Source organism: Pteronotus mesoamericanus, unplaced genomic scaffold, assembly GCF_021234165.1.
Source record: "Pteronotus mesoamericanus isolate MK-2021 breed Mesoamerican mustached bat unplaced genomic scaffold, CSHL_Meso_final contig_20, whole genome shotgun sequence".
NCBI lineage: Eukaryota > Metazoa > Chordata > Mammalia > Chiroptera > Mormoopidae > Pteronotus > Pteronotus mesoamericanus.
The window spans coordinates 63,069,727-63,086,202 of NW_026555085.1; the positions used below are offsets into that span (position 1 = coordinate 63,069,727).

General features: G+C 47.8%; 1 protein-coding gene across 2 annotated transcripts in view; it reads left to right on the forward strand.

The window, feature by feature from the left end:
* Positions 1-6,965: 6,965 nt before the first annotated feature.
* FOXO3 (forkhead box O3) overlaps positions 6,966-16,476 on the forward strand; it is a 111,797-nt gene continuing 102,286 nt past the window's right edge. Inside the window, exons 1-2 of one of the 2 annotated variants that reach the window (XM_054569800.1) lie at positions 6,966-6,984; positions 9,744-10,497. In XM_054569800.1, the coding sequence (XP_054425775.1) occupies positions 9,880-10,497 (618 nt within the window). In that variant the 5' untranslated portion in view covers positions 6,966-6,984; positions 9,744-9,879. Of the gene's footprint in view, positions 6,985-8,382; positions 8,673-9,743; positions 10,498-16,476 lie in introns of those variants that run through there. The other variant, XM_054569799.1, reaches the window with a different exon arrangement.

The window sequence follows — 16,476 nt, forward strand, 5'->3', positions numbered from 1 at the left end:
CCACGTCTTCCTTTCCCTTAGAAGTAAACTGTCGGGCCTTCCAATAGGATTTTCAAAACATAGTCACAAACTCAATTTTTACTGTGGGCTTTCAAAAGAGGAGTTGAACACTTCCTTCAGTTCTCAAACAATACCTGGCCCCCATGTCTTCAAAGACCTAAAATCTTGTTGGGAAGAAAAAAATTGAAGACAAGAAGTATGGTACTTTGATTTCACACCTACTCAGATGTATTTTATAGACTCTTGTTCCTTGCTTATATTTTCAAGCCACTCTTTTATTTCTTGATATATTTCAAGCGCACTATTTTTGGTGTCTGCTTATTAAAATACTCCAAATCTTTATGTGTTTGACCTTCCTCCATCCCCCCACCCTCCCCCCACCGGCCTCCAGAAATAATTGGCATCACCATGTAAGTCTAAGGCAAGGAGCATGATGGTTTCACTTACAGCTACTGTGGAATGATTACCATTTCACTAGGTTCAGCTAACATCCATCTGCACGTAGATACGATAAAAATAGAAGAAAGTAAGAAGGGAAAAAACCTCTCTTAGTGATAAAAACTCTCAAGAGTTACTCTCTTAACTTTCCTATATATTATAAAGCTGAACTGACTTTTTTGTTTCTATCTGCTCTTATGAAACATTGCTATCTTGTTTTTGTGTTTTCTGTGAAGAACTTCTGTTCCTGAGACTTCATTTGTGGGCATCTTTTGGGACCTAGGTTCAGGATCATTCTCTGGAGAGAATTTGCATTTGCTTCTGCCAATTGTTTGTAGTACTCCAAACTTGGGCTCATTAAGTTCTTTTAATTTATGATACCCCATGGTATCATAAATTTGGGTCACAATCTTACATGCAAACCACAAGTTTATAGTTATGAACTTTCAAGAAAGATTTATGTATCTTTTAAAAATTCCTCCATCCAGTCTCAGGATCAAGACAGGCACATTTTTGGGAAGGTGGGGGAGTCCTCTTCTGCATAGGAGATTAATTTCACATTCATCTTTAAATTGGCTCATTGGAATCACAGTTTTATGGGAGAGGTTCTATATATATAGCTAGCTCTCTCTCTTTCTCTCTCTCTCTCTCTAGATATATATATCTTACACAGAAATGTTTTATTTTGTATGAAATTTTTTTCCAGTTTTATTAAGATATAGTTGACATGCAACATTGTGTAAGTTTAAAGAATACAATGTGATATTCAATGTATGCTTTTATATAATATATAAATATATATATATAAATGATTACCACAATGTTAGTTGACACATCCATCACCTCATATAGTAACCTTTTTCTATACGTATATGGTGAGAACATTTAAGATCTATTCTCTTAGTAAATTTCAAGTATATATTACAGTATTGTTAACTATAAGCACCATGCTGTACATTCGATCTCCAGAACTTACGCATCTTCTAACTGGAAGTTTGTACCCTTTGGCTAACATCTTTCCAGTTCCCCCAACCCCCGCCCCTGGCAACCACTAATCTACTCTCTGCTTCTATTAGTTGGTCTTTCTTTCTTCTTTCTGTATTTTTATTTATTTTTAGAGAACGGGGAAAGGAGGGAGAACTAAAGAGAGAGAAACAGATGTGTAAGAGATACACGGATCCGTTGCCTCTCACACGCCCCCACCGGGGGCCCTGGCCCACAATGACCAGGAATCGGATCAGTGACCCTTTGGTTCGCAGGCCGGCACTCAGTCCACTGAGCCACACCAGCCAGGGCTAGTTGGGCTTTTTTAGATTCCAGTTACAAGTAAGATCACACTGTGTTTTTCTCTGTCTGACTTATTTCACTTGGTATATTACTCTCAAGTTTTGATCCATATTTTTCAAATGGCAGGATTTCCTTCTTTTTTATGGCTGAGTAAATTGCATATATACCACATTTTCTTTATCCACTCATCCTTCAGTGGATACTTCGGTTGTTTCCATGTCTTGGCTATTGCAAACAATGCTGACGTGAACACGGAAGTGCAGATATTTTTTTGAGATATTGTTTCCTTTGGATTGCTGGGTCATATGATAGTTATAGTTTTAATGTTTTGAGGAACCTCCATAATATTTTCCATAGTGGCCACACCAGTTCACACTGAAAGAGGTTCTTACGCTCGTGCTCGTGGACAGCCCCAAGGGCCTGCCTTCCGTCTCCCAGCCCCTGCACGCCTGTTGAAGTGAAGGCTTTCACGGTTGCTTGGTGGATTTTCTAGGAGCTTGCTCACTTCTCAGGTGCTTTTGGTCTCTCTGGTTTTCTTGCCAGCTCAAGGATTCATTTTAAAAAATAGTAAAAAAAAAAAAATTTTATCCAGCTTTAGTTTTCATCATGAAAACTGGGTATCTACTCCATCACATTAAATTGAAGTACTTGAAAAACAAGATTAGATAATGTATAATCAATTGCTAAGCAGAGTTGAGTTACAGCTTCTCAAGTGCTTCTGTTCCCTTCACTTTCTATTCAGAAAAACTCTTCATCCTCAGAAAATCAGAAAGTGGCTGAGGAGAGTAGGGGCAATGGTGTGCTCACCAAATGACTCTCAGAAAGAAAAAAAAAAAAAGACTTGATTGTTAGCATTCGCCAATTTCTGTAGGGCAAATACTCCCACAATGGTCCTTCTCAAGCTACCGATTTGATACACTGAACAAAGAGTTTGGAAGAAAAGTGCAGTTGCTTCTCTTGCACTGCAATGAGCTAACTCTAGCAGGTCGCTGTAGAGGTGGAAGACCAGAGTCAGGGTGGCTAAGGCCAGTGCCTGGTTTGGTCGGTATCCAGAAATGAGGGAAGGGGGCCTGAGGATGAGGAGCTGGACTGGCGAGCACATACCAGCTAATTGCTGCTGGTATTATCAGATCTTCTAATTTTTCGAGAAGGGTTAGAAATCTGGCTTTTAGGTGAAATCTCCTTTTTAAATGTTGGCAACTGACTCAGAAAACTTTACAAGAACATGAGAGAGCCAAAAAACAACCTGATGGGAAAGGTTTGGCCAGACAACCACCAGCTTTCGACTGGCTGCAAGTAATGCTTGGGGTTCTGTGTGCTTGTCTGGTTTTGGCAGCCCAGTTTCTCCAGGCCAAATGGCCATATAAAGAAATACTGTGGGAGAGGCAGTGTGAAGCTTGTGGGCGGAGCACAGGACCAACTCTGACAGACCTCCTTTCAAATCCTGGGTCTGCCTACTCACTGTGTGCCTTAGGGCAGAGCTCTGTGAAATCAGAGGCGTGACTCCTTTTGGGTTAGGTTGTTTTACAGATCAAGTGAGATGTTAAGTGTATGGGACCTGCCCCTTTGCGTGGAGTTTTTTATGGCTCTATCATCATTCTTAAGCAGAAGCCAGTTAGTCACAGCTGAGCACAAACACTGGCGAGTACAGAAGAGAAACCTCTAGCTCAGAGTTCTCAAACTTCATTCCTTTAGATTTATCTGGCAAACATGAAAAAACCCAAAAATCAATACTGGACTCAACACGAAAATTCCAGTTCAGTTGATCTGAGATGGAGCCTGGGCATCACTATTTTAGAAATCCCCTCCCTTAGTATTCTCATTCCAAATGCTTTACAGTCATAATCTCATTTAACCCAAACCTTCCAAAAATCCTAGAAAGTATTCTCATTTTATGAATGAGTGACAGAGGCTCAATGGGCTCAAATGGGCTTAAATAATAGCCCAGCGTCATATAGCTGGTAAGGGAAGAGATCAGACCTAACCTGGGAGCCTGAATTCCTAACCTTCGTATCATTTAGCGCTGCTGTACCTATCTAATATGGTCTTTGTGAGACTTAAACACTGCAAGTAAAGTGCACAGTTTTAGGACTGGAACATATTAAGTGACAGATAAAAGTTAGCCATCATCTTCTCGTAACACCAAAACAGAGATTCCTCTGCACTTTCTCTTGTTTATGAAATTCCCTCTCAGGTAAATCTTCAACCTTTTTTTGGGTCTTCCACTTTTTCCTCCCGATGAATACACATAGCTGCTCTCCCGATGAACGGTAAAACACTTACTGCAATGGCCTGGGGGAGGCAGGGTCCAGAACCGCCTTCCCGGGGACGAGCTTCTTTGGCACAGGAGTTACGTTGAGTGGAAGGCAGTGGAGAGACCCGGTGGGCTCAGGAGAAACCCCTGCCTCTCCCTTAAGGGCCCACGAGAATCTAAATTGGGGGCCTTGCCCATAATAAGTTATTGCCAGAGATAAACTTTATGACCTACCTATAAGGCAGGGCAGATTTCTAGTTACTACTGAACAACTGCTCTTATCTCCTGAGAATGACCTTCCTCCCCTCTGAAGCCCCAGGCTTCATCCTTAGCTCAGGAGGTTACATCTACCTCATTTTCCCTGTCTCTTAACCTCTCATATATGCGGGGTTTCCACACATATGTATGTATGTAACTAAATTGTTATTTTCTGTTGTTAATCTGTCTCATGTAGGTTTAATTATTAGACCAGCTGCAAGAACCTAGAAGGGTAGAGTGAAATTTCTTCCTTTCCCACAAGGTTCGGCCAGGGTATGTTGTGCCTGATGGAGGCAAAGAGGAAGAGAGAAGACAAGAGACCCAGACACTCTCAGAGAGGATGATGATGAAGCCTGCCTGGAATGCCTTGAAAGGCAAGCCAAAGCTCAAACTCTTTGGTGTAATGTTCAATAAATGTTTTTCATATAAATAGTTTGCTAAAAAGTGGAGAATCAGAGGAAGGGACTAATGAGGGTACCAGACAAAGGAAGGGGAGCAGCTATGGAAGTGAATATTGGGGATCCTCCTTTCTTTCCAGCTGAGTCACATCAGTCTGGGGCAAAAGTAGGTTTACAGTTGTGAGTACACAAAACCCAGAGTTTATTCTTGTATTATTTATTAATTACTGTATTATTTTCCATGCAGACAACTGTACCCCTACTTTTGCCCCACCCTGTATTTGTTTGGAGGCTTATACTGTATTTGCATTTCCTGTCTTCATTGTTGAGACAGGCATAGGAGCCAACCCAAGAGAGAAATGAGCACTTGGCTCTCAGGCTCTTCAGCCCCTTGTTTAGGTAAAACATGGTGAAAATTTGTGTTCCTCCTGTGACTGAATTTACAAAATGGAGTGGGTAATTACAACGTGAGATTGTAGGAAAAAACAGGGTGTAAAAAGAAGTGGGGAAAGTTTTCACCAAAAGTTCTACCTTAAAGGTCAGGATGGCATTACTTCTTGGTAAACAACCTTAACTTACTCAGCTTTCCTAAGTTAAAAAGGCGAGGGGGGAAAAAAGGTGGGAGGGTGGGTGGAGAAATGGAAAAGGACCAGCGAGAGCTTTAAGATCAAAACTGTTCTAGGATAAAAGAAAATAATCACTGAAATTCAACCTCTGAGTTTTCAAAGGTTTGCCATAGGGACAAATTGCACGGATAAGTCCTTTGGGTGAGATGTGCATTTACCAAGCTGAATGTTTATAGCCACTGCCATTTGAACCTCAATTCATTCAAAACTTACCCAATACTATATATATGATCTCTTGCATTAGTCTTGTACTGTTTTTAAATTTTCAGAATACTGAACTTAATACTGTATGTCTTATTTCCCCCAAGACTGGAAGCTCTTTGAGAGAAATGGCTGTATCAACCCGCCCACACCCACTCCTTACCAAGAGGGTCACAATGAACTCAGCTAATCTACTGAACCTTTAACTCTTCCATTTTTTGGGGGGGGAATACCCTTGGGATACGCATTCTAAAAACAGACACATGTTTTTCGTGAAAATCCAATGGCCAAGAGCTCAGGCAGTGCAAACACATTCTTTCCACTCCTTCAATTTAATGGCAAAAGATTGCTTAGATTTAGGAAGAAAAAGAGGGGATTTCTATTACAGTGTTAACATATGAAAAAGAAGCAACTGAGAATTCTTTGGATTTTAGGCAGCATCAGGGTGCAAAGCCCAGGCCTCCCTTCAGTGCTGAACACCAAGCTCCAGGTAATATGCCCTAGCTCCCTCCCCCCTCCCCGCCCACCGCACGGACACTTAAAGCTGACAGTTGTTTGGTACATCATGGTCCACACCAAATGCAAACTCAGGGCTTCTCAGCGGGGCACGCCCACAATAAGAGCAGAGGACCCTCAAAGGGGAGCAACCCCAGGAAGCAGTCAGAGGCCCCTTCTCCAAAAATCCCCTTCTAAAGATAACTCGAAGTAGCAGAAGGGCTTTTGTATGCGGGCAGAACTATACGCCCAAGGACAGGCACGTATGGACTGGAGCAAGGGAGGGCGGGCACAAACCACGCAGGGTGATGAGAGTCCACCTCGCGGCCAGAGTATTGTGTGTTAGCATGTGAGCGTGTGAAATCTGCTCTGGAACCGGTGGCCGGGCAATCTAGTCTGGTCTGGCATAGCCTCCAGGTCGAAGAGAAGCAGGTGGCTTTGTTCCCGGAACCTGAATGAGGGAGCTGAGCCGGGCTTAAAGAAGGCAGTGTTCCGCGGCGGGAACAGGTAATCTACGCTGAGGCTCGGGCAGAGCGCGAAACTCCCTCTCAGGCTTCCGGACCCCAGAAGCTGAATGCACTGGAAGCAAGCAGTGTAGACAGCCTCTATGGCCTGCGAGCAGCGCCCTGGATAGCCTTGGAGCAGGCCCGGCCGCGTCCCCCAGCCACAGCCGGCTGTCTCAAGCTCCAGCCACTCTGCTGCGCAGCCTGCACTACCTTCCTCTCGAAAATAACACCCACGTGCGCTGGTAAACAAGCTCTCGCGGTTGGCGGCGCCGCGCGCCACAGGCGAGCCCGTGCGGCGCGCGCCTGCCCTCCTCCCGCACGTGTCAGTGGGCTCCGCCTGCGCCGATCCGGCGCTGCTCAGGCTCCTCCCCCCTCTGCGGGCCGCGCACAGCCCCCAAGCCCCCGAAGTGCGACGGCTCCGGGGCCTTAGCGCCACCCCCTACTTCGGGCGCGCCCCGCAGAGTGCTCTCCGACTTTCCTCCTCCGATGACACTTCATCGCGGCGGGACCCATCGCCCCAGGTCTGCTGTCTCCCACCCGTCACCACCCCAGTCCTCTCACGTTCCTCTCTTATTAACTTTCCCTCCATTAGCGCGCGAAGGATTGGCTTATGGTTTCTCTCCTCCTCCCTCCCACCTCTTAGAATTTTACTCGATTGTTTATTATTTGCTGGGGGGGGGAGTGCGGGGGGCGGAGAGGGGAATCTGGGACCTGGAGACTTGAGGCCGCGGCCAGTCAGCGCGCGGTGTGGCTTGACGAATAAGCCGGGCAGCGAATGGCTTCGCAGTATAGAGCTCCCGGGTCACGCGCGTGCGGATACAATGACATCATCTGTTTGTACGCGTCAAACTAGCTTGGTGCAGGGGCGGGGCCGCGCGTCACTTGAGTGACGGGCCGCGCGCAAAGCCCGGAGCCTGGAGTTAGCCGAGTGGGCGGACTTCTGCGTACGCTTGGTTGGACTTTTTTGTGTATCAGGGTGGTGCGCGCCCGGCTGTAGACGCTATCTCCAGTGACCTGGAAGGGTTTAGAGGGGGTAGGGGGTGGGGGGTGGGAGGGGGAAGATTTTTATAAACACAAGTGGAGAGTTTTCGTGTGCATGTAGCATGTAGTCTATTCTTATTTCATAGATGAATGATTTGGGCACTGATGATTGGATAAAGACTTATAAAGCTGTCTTTTTAAAAAAAAGTAAAAAATGCACAATTAGACGTTTGCAGTCATTTACAAATTAGAATAAAATGATTTTGCATTCACATTTGTTCAAAATCTGCTCTTTCATTTGGAATAGGGGAATAATTTGCTTTTTTCTGAGTTAGTTACACTTCTCCCCTCGTTTGTCATGAAATCATAAAAAGTGAAACACGATTGCTCTCGAGCGTCCTGGGTGAAACTCAGTGCAAACCTCTTGGTGCTCGATCAAATCTGAGGGCATCAGCTTATCGAGGTCCTAAAGGGACCAACATCTTCGCTTGTCAGTATTTCCACGCCGTGGTAACCCTTACCATCTGCGGTCAGCATCTTATCTCGGGTGTTACCTGGTGTCCGGTTCTGAGAACCGGACACTGGGGCAGGCCCAGAGCCTAGGGGACAGGCGCGCCTGCCGGGGACCCCGCGTACTAAGCGCCCTGCCCCGAGTCAAAGAGACCACTCAGATGCGCTCGTGGAGCGTTTGGAGCTCTGGGCGCTCACCTCCCTCTTTAGGGCCAGCGTCGCGCTTTGTTGTTGTTGAGGCTCTGGGGTGGGAGCAAGAGCCCGGCGGGGACTGCTGCGGGAGCCAGCCAAGTCCGACCCGAGGCGCTCACCGACACCCACGCCCGCAGCCCCGCGGAGCCGAGTCGCGCAGGCGCGCACGCGAGCGCACAAACTCACACACACACACACACACACACACACACAGACACCAGCACACACGGGCCGGCCGCCCAGCCCTCCCCCTGGGCGGGGACCCGCCCGCCGTCATCTTAGGTTGAGGCACCCTGCGTGTGTCTATAACTTTGTGCTGCTGCGGCGGCCGCCCTGCTCGTGAAAGGGAGGAGGAGGAATGTGGAAGGTGGCGGCGCGCAGGCTGACAGGCGGTTCCTCAGGCGGGCTGCGGCGGCGGCCGAAGCGCCTCTCCTTCGCCGAGGTTGCGCGCCTCCTCTTCGCTGTGCCCCGGGCCCGCGCGGGATTGTGCGTCCTCCCACCTTGTCCCTGAAGGGAAGGAACCGAGGTAGGCGCCGGAGCTGTGCAGCGGGTCGGCCACCTTCCCGGTGACTCCGGATCTGCTTCCGAGCTGGGCCAGGCGCTTCCCTTTTCCCTCCCCGTGACTCGATGTGCGCTCCTCTCTTCTTTCCCGCTAGTGTTTTTAAAGGACTTGAGCGAAGGGGGGAAAACTGTCAAGATGGCAGCAGCAGGAGCAAGGAGGTGATGAACGTGCTGGTCCGGGTTTTCTGGCGGCCCGGGAGAGTTGGCGCTTCCTGACCTGTTGGAAGATTTATGTTCCGACTTGCCCCCTCCCCCTCGTCCTTTACTGGGAAAGGGGTGGAGGGCAGAACGTCCGTGAGAAAATAAACCACACAAAACCCTAAAGTAGCCGTTTCTGCTCGGCTCGACCCTTTGCGAACACTCTCCGAGCTGCGTGTCCCCCTTCCCGTATTTTTTTTCTGGAAGTGACAAGGGTCCGACGGCGCTCGAACTCACGTTCGCCCTGGCGGCCTGCGGGCCAGGAGGGGAGAAGGGAGATGCCCGCGCCCTCTCCGGGCTTGGGTCCCTCCGCTGGCGGGGGGGCGGTAACTGGGGGCCGTGGAGGCGGTAGGGACGGGGAACGAAGACGCCACAGACTTTGACGGCAGCGCCGCGGGAAGCACTTGAACGGGCTGGGGCGAAACATAAACAAACGCACGCCCGCCGGAGCTCGGGCTCGGACCGCGGCTAGGGTGCGCCAGCTCTAGCTGCTGCCCGCTTTAAAGGCGCGGGCCGCGCCCCTCCCCCGCCCCCGCCCCTCCCCCTTCGTCCCCGCCCAGCCACCTAGCCCAGGAGAGACCTGCGGATCGGGCGGCGGCGGGGGGAGGGGGCTGCCCCGTGCGAGCCTGTGGATTCGCCCGCGTCTCCCCGGCGGCCTGGCCAGGGGGCGGTGTCTGCTGCGCCAGGTTCGCGGGACGCACGTCTCCAGGTCTGCCTGCTCTTGGGAGGCGGGCACTGTGCGGTGGAGAAGCGGCGGCGGCGGGTGAGGACTCGCGGAGGACTGGGCTTCAGCCCGGGATAACCAACTCCCCTTCTCTCTCCTCTCGTGCTTCCCCAGGCGGCGGCGGCAGTAGCGGCGGCGGCGGCGGCGCCTGGGAGCTCTAGCCTTCGCGGCGTCCCCGTCCCTCCCCCGCCGCACCCCGCCCGGGCAGAGAAGGGAGCGCGAGAGCCCGAGCCGCGGGCGGGCGGCGAAGATGGCAGAGGCGCCGGCCTCCCCGGCCCCGCTCTCTCCGCTCGAAGTGGAGCTGGACCCTGAGTTCGAGCCTCAGAGTCGGCCGCGCTCCTGTACGTGGCCCCTGCAGAGGCCAGAGCTCCAGGGAAGCCCAGCGAAACCCTCGGGGGAGGCGGCCGCTGACTCCATGATCCCCGAGGAGGAGGACGATGAAGACGACGAGGACGGCGGCGGTAGGGCCAATTCGGCCATGGCGATCGGCGGCGGTGGGAGCAGCACTCTGGGCGCTGGAATGCTCCTTGAGGACTCGGCCAGGCTACTGGCTCCCGGAGGGCAGGACCCGGGGTCTGGGCCAGCTCCCGCGGCGGGTGCGCTGAGCGGGGGAACGCAGACGCCGCTGCAACCTCAGCAGCCACTGCCACCGCCGCAGCCAGGGGCGGCTGGGGGCTCTGGGCAGCCGAGGAAATGCTCGTCGCGGCGGAACGCCTGGGGGAACCTGTCCTACGCCGATCTGATCACTCGCGCCATCGAGAGTTCCCCGGACAAACGGCTCACTCTGTCCCAGATCTACGAGTGGATGGTGCGCTGCGTGCCCTACTTCAAGGATAAGGGCGACAGCAACAGCTCTGCGGGCTGGAAGGTGCGTACCCACCTCGGGCGGGCGATGGGACCCGCCGGGCCTCCTGCGCAGTGCGAGACGCGCCTTCGATTCGTCGGAGCGCTCCTGCCAGTGCGGAGGAGAGGGGTTGGCAGAGAGCCTCCGCTGTTAGGGTTTGGGGTTTGTAAGTGATTTCTGAGGAGGGGTACCTAGTACCTGGGGATGGCTGCGGAGGGATGGCGGGGAAAAGGAGGCTTCTTGGGAAGTTTCAGGCGCGGCCAGGTTCGCAGAGGGGGCTAGGGACTGCGGCGTGGGAAGGATGGACAGGAGTGTACTTGCTAGATTTCAGGGACATCGCGTAGTAGGTAGGTCCGCGGCCAACTTTGGAGTAGAATTCACCAGTGTGGCGAGGGCGTTACGGGTGGAGCGAGGGGACGTGGGATTGTGTTTGGACTCGGTGCGGGGACGAGCAGTTGGATTTGTGTTTTCCAGGAGCACGGTGTGTTGTCACTAGCTGGATGAGACCCTTGGGTCCAACTTTCGGGTTTGCGGGTGTTAACTCCCACAGGCATAAAGATATCATTAGAAAAATCCGTGGTTGCAAACCTTTTCTTGGCCGTTTCGCTATTGACACCATTATTTCTGAGAGATGTCCCTTCAGTAAATCTGCCTCCAGTGGCCTGTGAGATGTTCTGGGGCCTGAAACGGGCCAGTCTGCTACCTCTACGCGGCCTGGCCGCACCTGCTGCTCCGACTGAAGCCTGGACTCAGGCGTTGTTTGAGATGGGGTCCAGAGGTGGAGGACTGGAGGCCTGGTGTCTCACCGAGGCCTTGGGGAGGGAGGTTTGGGGGCAGGGCTGGGCTGTAATGGTTTCTATCAATAAGTGAACCTGAAGAGAGGCTCTCTACTGTTCCTTTTCAGCCTCTTGGGGGCACTGGGCACGTGGTAGGGAGAGAGGTGTGGAAAGGGCTATGATGTAATGACTTCCTGCAGTTGGGCATCCAAAGAGATTAGCTCTCGTGCCCCCGCTGATACCCAGCTGCTTTGCTCCTCTTGGCCCCCTTCCCCCAAGATACGAATGTGTCAGTACCAGGCAAAAGAGAGTCCTGCAGTTGGAGATACAAATTGCTAATCAGTTGCTTCTATTTGCAGTTAGCTTTTTTTTTAAAATAGGTAGTTGCTTCCTCTGCCTGTCTCTTTATTGTTTTTGGAGATCCTGTATCTTTCTGGGTTCCAGTAAGTGTATACAATAAGAAAAGTTTGACCTTAATGGAGAACTGAAGCGCGGGGGAAGAGACTGTATATGAAATGCTAAAAAATTTAGTGTATTGGCTTAATTTACTTAAAAATAAACCCCTTGCAAACTGCCTTAAAACAAAAAAAAATTATGGCCAGAACTGGAGAGGCCTTATTTAGATTTCAACCTTGTTTAGAGTAAATAAACTTTAAAAGCAAAATGTTTGCTTTAATATTATTCTACAAATCTGTTTCATTTCTTTTAACACATGCTGACACTATGAATGTTACATTTGGTTTAATTTTATTGCTTTGCAAAGGAATGATGGTTGTATGATATGAGGGGTTTCACAGAAAGGCTGAGTTCAGTTTCAAAGCTAATGTGATACTTTTTAAAAACAGTTTGAAGTGGATAGCAAGGGTTAATCTCAGTGTACAGTGTCAGGCAGCGGTGAGTTCATATTATCTAAGAAGATAGATTTGGAGGTTTGGAATATTTTTCAAATTTCTTGCACCTAAAATTTAGTCCTACATGTTTTGAATTTGGTGCACAGACCGTTAAAGTTAGGAACTTTTAATGTAGTTGAAAAAGTTAACCTAGGAAGGATTTTCACCTTTCCTGATTTTTAAGATTACAGAAGTAATTTAATTCAACAAGTAGCATTTTTTTGCTGTTTTGCTCATAGTTAAAATAACAGTTTAATAGCATTTGATTTTTAAAAAAAGATTTGTGTGAGAAAGCGATATATCAAAAATAACTGTGAATTGGGATTGGGCTAATTCTATTTTCATGTAGTTTGCAGGATTTGCGATAGAGATTTTGGGCCGAGTCATAAATTTTGTGGTTTTATGTCCTAAACATTTTTTGGTCTCAGTTTCTTATTTACTCCTCTGTTGTCTTCTCTTTAACCAAAATTTTATGATATACTCTACATTGAAACTTTCAAGCCTTAATATGTTTACAGGGCCCACATTTAGTGATTTTTTTACTGTGACTTTTTACACCAATTCCATTTCAGAGTTATTACGTGACAACTAATTCTGGAAGGCTATAGAGATATAATTTAGTTAAAGAGTTTTTCTAAGGCAGCCTTTCTCAAAAGATGCAGCCATTCAAGAACTTCCAATCCTTTGACGATGAAGAAGGCCCTTTGAAACTGGGGCTGGTTTCATATTCCAATTATGACTAATAGCCAGCCCTTTTTGTGCTTGTGGTTTAGTGGAGGCAGAAGAGGAAAAGGGAGAGAGGTCAGGAGCTAATTGTGACCCATGTTCATGTGTCCAAGTTTCAGGAGTTGATTCCTATTTATGATTAGTCATTTTGGAAGCATACGTGCGCATGTAAATCACACTACTTTCATTCTGAGTTATGCATTCGGGTATTTAACCTCTAAAAATTGTCTAGAATTCAGGTTAATGTCTCTTAGTCATGTGCGCACACAGGCACAGTACGCAGGGTCTAGGCCTTCCTTCTTTGTGGCTTTTTGGACCATTGCATTATGAGAGCCTATAACCAGAATTATCACCCTAAGACCATAGAATGAAAGAATTAGAAAAGAAGCCTTGGAGAATCAGAATTGAAACTAATGGTCTGAAGTCCTGGTTGCATGTTAGGACCACCTGGGAACTTATAAGAACTACCAATAACCAGAGAATCTGATTTAATGGTGCTGATCAGTGGATTAGTGTTTGTCGTTTCGGGAGGGAGAGAAGTTTGCAGTTTCTCAGGTGATTCTAATGTACAGCCAGAATGAGATTTGCTGAGCTCGTTCAACCCCCTTATTTTATATAGGTGAGGAACCTGATTCTTCAAGTTAATGACTTTTCTAAGATCACATGGCTACTTAGTACAAAGGTAGTTAGTAGCCACAGTTCTAGAGGTTTTTGTTCTTAATCACACTCTTTTCCTCTTTAAATTGATCTTTTTAAAAGGTTATTTACTAAGAAATGAGTAGCCCTAACATAAGTAGCAGTTACTTTCCTGAAGAACATATTTGCCTCCCAATCTAAAAATGTCTTGGTTATTGTTTCTGCATCAGAAAGACAGGTGAATATTGATGGCTGAGTGAGTGCATCATGTTTGTATAGCTGTCCGGTGCCTATCAGTATGTGTATTTGGGAACTGTGGAGTGACAAAAGTGGCAAAAAAAGAGCATTTTAACAAAAAGAGGAAGTTCCTGGTTAACTTCGGTTTGTCAGATGCATACTGTACCAGGGAGAAAGGTGATGGCTATCTCACAGGTTCTTTTGCCTCAGGCATTAAAGTAGAAATGAATAATCAGATGTGGTTAAGAGGGGAAAAGGTTACATTTCCTTCAATTCACATTAAGCTTACTTGCACTGCACCCGTAATTAAACTGGTGAGTTTTTTCAGTTCCTCCTGTCTTGGGTGTAACTCTAGGACTCCAGTTTACCTTGTAAGGCCTGTTGATCACTTACTCTCCTACATGCACTCATATACCTGCATTTCCCATGGGTCAGGGCACAGAGACATTAGGTACTCTGGAGTTTCTGTAGTGGGTCTCACAACTTAACACATGAAGGATACTTTGTGATGTCGTCTGCTGCTGCCACAGAGAGTAGTTCTTCAAGAGACTGGGTCTTCCCCTCTTAGGAGAATGTGCACTCTTAGAGCATCTTCCCAAGGTGAGAGCTGACCTGCCGCACGAAGCCTGTTTATGTGCCCACTGTTCTAGTTTTTTAGATTAATGCATCCATTTCCTTTTCAACGTACTTTACTAAGAAAATGTTATTTTCACTGCAATTTTTATGTTTCAAAATACATACATATATTTAAAATTTCACAATGACAAAAATCATAGTAATTCCATACTGGCTCATGATTTTGACCTGTCACCTTTCGAGTAACTCACCAAGGGGCCAGTTATGGTCGGGTGTCAGGAATCTGTCTTCTGCTCGGCCCGTGTTGCCAAAATGCTATTTTGTAATTTCCTTTGGCAGTACTGTCATCGTCAGTGATTCTCAACTAACATACTTCCTCTTCCTACAGCAGCGGTACACTAGGGGGCTGTTTTTCCTCTTTTCAAAGCTGTGTCATCGACCTATGAAGTGAAGAAATTGGCCCTTTTAGACTTTGATCTTTGAGCCCATGTAGCAGAGAGACTCTTTCTTTAATGGAGAAGCTAAGTGTTTGTTTTGATATGTTTATCTCCTTAGAAAATGAAATGAAACTACACAGATTTCTAGGAGAGTTTAGGAGAGTTCTATTTTAAGAGAATGGCACCATCCAAGAACATCTTGTAGTTAAACTTTTTAATACTCTACTTGTGATTCTTTCCTAAAACCTGCAAGATATTTTTATTTGGGAAAATTAATGGAAAGGCCTTGTCCCACTAAAAGGTCACTTACTTGCTCTGGACAAATTCAGCAGACTCCATCTAAAGACCTTGATTTAAAAATGCAAAGATATGACGGTTTAGTCCCGTGCATTCTGGGCAGTATCCCACTTACCCATTGCTGATGCATCAGATTCCAGATTCCCGGGGCTGGAGAGAGTGTGGAATTCATTTTGTTTTTATGCCCACTCCATTCTGCCGGTAGGGAACAGACTTGATCCTATTTTCGCCTCTTCTTTTTTCTCCTCATCCTTTCGTGTTTCACAACTTGAGGGGTCCTGAAGATCCACTTTGGCTTTTTGCTGCTTTAGGAAGGAACTTGGGATGACATACATACAGGTAGGTGAGTGTCAGCGAGTGTTACAGCTGGGGTACTGGGAGTGAGTAAAAGATTGGAAAGAGAACACTCTTTTTACCCATTTGCATCACATGCCATTTCATTCATTGAACAAGTATTTATGAAAGGCATACTGTGTGCAGGGTATTCAGCTTGCCCCAGGGGTCTGGTAGTAGCAAAGACAAATAAGGTTCCAGTTCACAGGAGTTCACATTCTATTGGGGGAGGACAGAAAATAAACATGCAAATCTGTGCTCTGTGAACTTGTCATTATTGTCCAGCCTCTCTCTTTTTTCACATGTGTACTTCTGCTTTCCCTAGTGTTTCAGCTCTGCTGATGGCAAAGTTGGTGTCAAGCTCTGGTGCGGAGCTGGCCTTTAATTCTCTGCAGATTGTTTTCAGCTTGCTTTGGAGCTACAACGCCATGGTAACATGGCTGCTGTAGTTTGGGCCTGTTTGGGACAAGCTGGGGCTTTCCCAAATCCACCTAGATTAGAGCATACCCAGGGTCCTGGACTTGTCTGGGATCCCCAGTTCTGGTTCCTGGGGCCTGGTTTGAAAGTATGGGCTCTGAGGGGGTGTGGAGCTTTGATACAGACAGCTTATCTGCAATACTTCTTGCCTCAAATTCAGAACTAAAGGAGGCCTTAGAGATCATCTAACTACTTTATTTTACAGGTGAGGAAGCAGAGTTAAGTGTGTTCTCGGGAGCCCTGAGCACCGCTCTTCTGTAATGTCTGCTGCTAACCATTGTGGTTTCACAGCTGTTCGTGTCAGTGCCTCTGTTTCTGCAAACTATTACTTCATTTGCTCTCCTCTGCTCCCCTCCCCCTCATGTGGGCTGGCCCACGCAGAGGAGCTGTGTTTCTCTCTTTGCATTCCCTATCAGCACCTCAGCTCACCTTGCTGAAAAAGCCTGCTCCATCCACCCCACTCCACCCAGCCTGCCCCTGACTCCTGTCTGTTTTTCTTGTCATTTTTTATGACTCCTGTGTATTCCCAAGTACAATGTAAGAGCCTTGAGAGCGCAGAATGTGTCTATAAACCGGTGTTTCCGATACTTGGAGCTGCTTTTGGATCACCATGTCCTC